The sequence below is a fragment of the Fusarium coffeatum genome (assembly GCF_003316985.1).
Source record: "Fusarium coffeatum strain FIESC_28 chromosome Unknown BRIP53273_contig_125, whole genome shotgun sequence".
Classification (NCBI taxonomy): Eukaryota; Fungi; Ascomycota; class Sordariomycetes; order Hypocreales; family Nectriaceae; genus Fusarium; species Fusarium coffeatum.
Genome location: NW_022157918.1, coordinates 87,870 through 93,949, shown reverse-complemented (window position 1 = coordinate 93,949; position 6,080 = coordinate 87,870). Strand labels below are relative to the sequence as shown.

The 6,080-nt window shown below is 48.6% G+C and overlaps 3 protein-coding genes across 3 annotated transcripts; 2 read left to right on the top strand and 1 right to left on the bottom strand.

The window, feature by feature from the left end:
• Nucleotides 1-259: 259 nt before the first annotated feature.
• On the top strand, nucleotides 260-1,807 carry FIESC28_05808 (uncharacterized protein; the record flags this gene model as incomplete). The annotated part of the gene is made up of 1 exon (XM_031159953.1): nucleotides 260-1,807. One exon carries the CDS (start codon nucleotides 260-262, stop codon nucleotides 1,805-1,807), a length of 1,548 nt encoding a protein of 515 aa, XP_031015955.1.
• A 778-nt stretch (nucleotides 1,808-2,585) lies between these two features.
• FIESC28_05807 (uncharacterized protein) lies at nucleotides 2,586-3,950 on the bottom strand (the record flags this gene model as incomplete). Its single annotated transcript, XM_031159952.1, has 1 exon — nucleotides 2,586-3,950. One exon carries the CDS (start codon nucleotides 3,948-3,950, stop codon nucleotides 2,586-2,588), a length of 1,365 nt encoding a protein of 454 aa, XP_031015954.1.
• Nucleotides 3,951-5,367: 1,417 nt separating this feature from the next.
• On the top strand, nucleotides 5,368-6,021 carry FIESC28_05806 (uncharacterized protein; the record flags this gene model as incomplete). Its single annotated transcript, XM_031159951.1, has 4 exons — nucleotides 5,368-5,395; nucleotides 5,457-5,512; nucleotides 5,565-5,606; nucleotides 5,662-6,021. 4 exons carry the CDS (start codon nucleotides 5,368-5,370, stop codon nucleotides 6,019-6,021), a joined length of 486 nt encoding a protein of 161 aa, XP_031015953.1.
• Between the last annotated feature and the right edge of the window lie 59 nt (nucleotides 6,022-6,080).

Genomic DNA, 6,080 nt, shown 5'->3' with positions numbered 1-6,080 from the left:
CAGGGTACCCCGCATTGATCATCTCATTCAATTTTCGTTTTTCCTCCAATCGGAGGCAGTCAACAGAAGAGAACAGCCAGAAATGGACAGCTATTGCCGTTCGAATGAGAGTCAACATTTGTATGTTCAGAACATCATATTCATTCCAAGTCCACCAATGATGTAATTTGACGGGAATGGCAACTCTCCTATAAGACACAATGCCATAGTCGGTGGCCAGTCTTTGACTCTTCCAAGGCCAACCATTGCTCTCTTCAAGATGATGGGCTTCAAGAAGAGCGCCATCTTTGGCCTCCTCTCCTTCCTGGCAGCAACAACCGCCCAGAAATTCACAAATCCCGTCGTCTGGGAAGATCTTCCCGACAATGAAGTCACCCGCGCAGGCGACGCCTTCTACATGACCGCCTCAACATTCCACTACTCCCCCGGCGCTCCCGTCCTACGCTCCTACGATCTCGTCAATTGGGAGCACATAGGCCACTCCGTCCCCGTTCTCGACTGGTCTCCCAACTACAGTCTTCAGAACGGAGGACGCGCCTACGTCAAGGGCATTTGGGCTTCGTCGCTGAGATACAGAGAAAGCGATAAGAAGTTTTACTTTGTCGCTTGTATCAGTGGCTTTGCCAAGACGTATGTTTACAGCGCTTCGAACCCCATGGGGCCTTGGACAAAGGGTGGCGAGATCAACAAGTGTTATTATGATGCTGGTTTGCACTTTGATGAGACGGATACTCCTTATGTTGCGTATGGACGTGATGATATTCATGTTGCGCAGCTTAGTAAGGATATGACCCGTGAAGTCAAGGAGCAGGTTGTGCTTAGACCTCCTCTGACGCTCGAAGGAGCGCGCTTCTACCAGCGCAATGGAAACTGGTACATCTTCTTGACTCGTCCTCCGGATGGTCAGTACATTGCCAAGTCCACCAATGGGCCCTGGGGACCGTACGACAACCGCATCATTGCTGACAGACTCCGACTGTCCAACGTACCCAAGGCTGGATCTCCTCACCAGGGAAGTTTGGTTCAGACTCAGAAGGGTGATTGGTACTACATGGGTTTCTCGGACATGTATCCTGGAGGACGATGCCCTGTTCTTGCACCAATTACTTGGAAGAGTGACGGTTTCCCCCAGATCACTACGGTCAACGGCGCTTGGGGCGACTACGATTACCCTCTTCCTCGTCGCGATGTCGCTAGTCCAATTGGCACAGACAACTTCCCTGGTTCCAAGCTCCGACCTGACTGGGAATGGAACCACAACCCCGACACCAACGGCTTCACCGTAAACAACGGTCTCACCCTCCGCACCGTCACCGTCACCAAAGATCTCTACCAAGCTCGCAACACACTCACCCACCGCATCCGCGGTCCTCAAGGCCAAGCGACAGCCGTCATCGACTTTTCCCAAATGGCCGACGGCGACCGCACCGGTCTTGGAGTCCTACGCGATCAATCAGCCTGGATTGGCGTCGAGCGCGAAGGCAACAGCTTCAACATCGTCATGGTTCAAGGCGTCAGCATGAACAAAGACTGGAGCACCAAGTCCACCGGCAGCGTGGCTGGTCGCAGAGACAATGTTTCTTTCCGCAAGGTGTATCTTCGTGCTAATGCCGATATTCGTCCTGGACAGGCTGGTAGTGCGACGTTTAGCTACAGTACTGATGGAAACAATTGGACTAGTTTGGGAAGTCGTATGACTTTGGGTACTTATTGGGAGTTCTTCCCTGGCAATAGGTGGAGTATTCATAATTTTGCGACGAAGAAGCTTGGTGGTTCTGTCAAGGTTGAGAGGTTTGATAACAGGTAGATTGGGACGACGCCTTTCAGATTGTATATAGTTTGTGAGATCGAGAAGTAAGTGAATGAAGAATTGAAATTATGTGCAGACTGTATCGTACCCGATCTGTGATCAAATGACAGCTTCTAGGTACTTAACCCTTTGTGCGTAAAGCTGTTCAATTCATCATTTCAGTTTCACTTCTATTTGAGCTTTTTAAAGGTCAGTCTTCCGGTCTTACAGTTCAAATCAATACAATGAACATGTACAGACAAGAACTTGACTGCTAGCTCTTGGACCCCAGACCTCAACGCCATCATCAAACTTAACCAGTTCTCTGACTCTTAACCTCTTGTCATTTGTGTCCTTGGCCTTAACATAGCAATTAGGTCTGCATTTACTGCAGCATTTATTCTTTAACTTGTAAACGCGATGACATGCTATCTCTGTGCACAACCACATTATGAAGACAACGGTGGTGAGGACTTTTTTACTTGGTGCAGAAAGAGAAGATAACATATTCATTGATCGAAAGTGAATGACATTACAGTGTACTTTAAGACTTTATGTCCGCTATGAAGGTCAACGGCGGGACTTGTGAAGATGGCTGCAAGACGTATTTGACAAAGTCACTTTTAATGACACTATTCGGGAGTGACTTTGTCAAATGCTCGTTGCGGACTTTTTCACAAGTCCCGCCGTTAGATCGCAGATACTTAACTGAGCATACTCGAGATAAAGCCTAGGTCCATCTAGTCCTCAACCAAGAATTCCAGTAGGACTGTCAGAATTGGCTTCCTGAGCATCCTCACTTAAACTGCCACCAGTTGAAGTTAAACAAATAATCAGACCCCTCCCCAGTAAACTTCAAGAATAAATCACTCGTCCCAGTAGCACCACTAACAGGACACTCAACCGTTCTCCAACTCTGCCAACCCCCAGTCGAAGGCACCGTGCAAGTACCAACAACCTTACCAGCCTCGCTTCCCAACCTCAACTCGATCTTTCCGCCCCGACTATTCGCAGAAGCAACGCGGGCACTGAAGCTCTTGGCACCGTTACCGAAAGCGACTCCCTTGACTTTGATGTAATCTCCGTTGTTGATGAATGCAACATTCAGACCGCCTTCGCTGCACGTTTCGGTCTTGACGCCGTTTGTCCATGCGATGGTCTCTGCTTCTTGACGCTTGTATGGATCGAGGGGCCTGACTTGTGCGACACCAGGTGTGGTCATCTTCATTTGAGGAATTAATCCGTTGGAGTTGTAGGTGAAACTTTCCACGGCGACAGAACGCGTGTAACCACTTCCACCAGGAAGAGCACCATTGTGATAAAAGAAGTAGGACTTGTTCTCGTAATCAATAATGGCGGGATGGTTGGTGAAGCTTCTTCCCTCTTTCGCCATTACCACGCCGCGGTATGTCCATGGTCCAGTCGCAGTAGGACCAGTTGAGTAACGGATATCTTCAGAACAGCAATTCGCTGCGTAGATCATGTAGTACATTCCATTGCGCTTGTACAGCCATGGTCCTTCCTCATAGTTGGTCTTGCGATCAGGATTGTTGGGACGAGAACCAAACCCAGCAGTGGTGAGCTCAACTTTAGTGACGGCACCACTGTAAGAGATCATATCCTGGTTGAGTTTGATGTACCACAAACCAGGATTTCCCCAGTACAGATAAGCCTGGCCATTGTCGTCAATGAAGACAGTGGGATCAATCTCATTGTTCTCAACAAGAGGTTTACCCAGCGCATCCCGATACGGCCCCTCAATCTTATCACTCACACCAACACCAATAGCCATACGTCCATTGCTCTTCATACTAACAGGCACATAAAAGTAAAACTTTCCATTTCGAGCGACGACTTGACCGGCCCAAGCTCTATCGCGCGCCCACGAAAATGTCTGCAGACTCATTGGAACTCCATGGTGTTGCCAGTTGACCATGTCGTCTGACGAAAAGAGTCGCCAGTCTAGCATGTTGAAGGTGGTGGAGCCATCTTCGTCGTGGCCTGTGAAGAGGTAGACGCGGCCGTTGTGCACGACGGGGGCTGGGTCTGCGGTGTAGAGGGTTTGAACAATGGGGTTGTCTGCTTTGACAAAAGAGGTGGTGAGGAATGTGCTGAGGAATACCAGGCCTTGGGTTATGGCCCAGATGTTGGCTTTGACCATTTTGTCTGCTGCCAGTTGCTCGTCTTGGATTGAAGTGAGACAGTGAGGCCGTGTCCAAATGGTATAGAGCAAAATATAGAGGCTGTATTATATGGTCGCCCGTCTGCAAGAAGGGCATTCCAAAAGTCCCATTCAATGATGAGATGATTTCTTGTAGAGTTGCATTCTGACAATCCCTTGCGTTCGTATAAGTCTCGACTGACACGATACGACATCACATCCAAAGAGACAAGACCCTATTCGAGCGCCTGCGGATTGCCTCTCCATTTCCCGTTCAGGTACGGATCCCATTTAGGATATGCCGGTTAAGTCAAGGTCATCTGGTCATTGAAGACGCATGTTGTCGCGGATCACTGAGCCAGGTACAGACATGCGGGGAACCTTGCCATTACGATTGCCGTTCCAATCAATGCGCTGGACGTATTGCATTTCGTCCGAATCAGTATTGCGATTGTCAAACGGATCGACCTTTTTGATCCAGACTTATACCCCAGAGACTTGGCGTTTGCGACCAAATGACTGCGAGTTTGTTCTTCTGGGGCGCTGCACCGGTGTATGCTCGTGCCGGCAGATGTCCCTCCGATATTACCCAATTCGTATACGAGGTACAAAACATAATGCACGACGATTGAGAGAAGATGACATCGTACCCGAGATAGAAGTAGCAATCGCGCTTGCATGCATGAATAGCACCAGAGGCAAAGTCATCTAGATGAGAACAGTGTCGGGGTGAGTTGACTCCCAGAATGAGAGTCAAGACTTGCGCCATTGCGGCTTCCAACAAGCAACATGACGCTGTTTGTCTCCGACCCAATCATCGCTTCAATTGAAAGGAATCGAAGTTGTAGGTAGCGCTGTCTCATCGCACGAGCGCGATGAAATTTTGGTCAGTACAGGGTAATGCTATTGAGCGTGATGCGATTGAAGAGAAGCAATCGCTATCGTGCGATAGGAAATGGACAATTCTAAGCCATACTCAGAACTAATCGGAACACACCGTATATATCCCGCTAAGAAGTTCTCAATTCGTGGGGATCAGTGAAATGCGCTTGCTCTGGATGCAAACTTTTTCCACCGTGACGTTCATTTTCATTCGAGGCACCACAGCCACTCCTCCGTTCGTGGCTGTCTTATCTATCATCTTATCTTATCTAATCGATCATCTTATCGTCGACCTGCTATCGCTTATCTCGTATCGGCTTATCTCTTATCATACTGAAACAGAACCGCGGTGGATTTACCGACATCGCCGGTCGCGGAAATTCCGTAGACTGTTCCGGTGAACAAAAAGAGGAAGTTCAATTGAAATTTGACAGTCAATCTCAATTCTCCCTCTCATCTCTCAGTCTCGGCGTTCCAATTATTTTGAGAACCTCCTGTCGAATTGAGAAAGCAAAGGACCTTGTGCGACAACATCATGCCTGCCCAAAAAGTGGATCCCGCAGGTAAGCGGACACATGAGAACGGAGTGATGCTTCAATCAATTGACACAATTGTCGGGTTCAGATGCACTGCAACTTGCGGCTATAACGTTTGACTGGGCAGAGAGCTTGGATACAAAGGTATGCGCCCGTTGTCTTTTCGGCAAATTGACATGGATAACACTGTGTATAGGACTGGGCGAGATTGGGAAGCATCTTGGCTCCAGAGCTTACTGTAAGTGCCACCTCTCAACAAATGACAGCACTGTAGCTACTGAATTGATTCGAAGGTCGATTACACCGAAGTGACCGGTCAAAAGTGGGACGCCATGCCAGCCCAAGATTTCGTCGCCATGGTTTCAGACAAAGGCTTCGTCGGTGACCCTCTTGTCGACTCGCAGCATTTCATCGGAGCGTCCAAGTATGAGACCATCTCGGAAGACTGCATCGTGGGAAGTCATCAACTCCGCGCTGCTCATCAGCGATACACCGCTCCCGATAAAAAGATTGTTGAGGCCAAAGGTCACTGTCATGCTTTGATGCAGCATACTTATATCCGGATTGGAGGGAAATGGAAGTTGGGAGGATTGAAACCGAAGATGTATTGGACCGAGTTTGACTTTGACAAGATTTTTAAAGGTGGCTCGTGATGCGATGGCCTGTGTTGTAAAGGATAGTTACTTGGAGATAAAATTGACACATATCATTA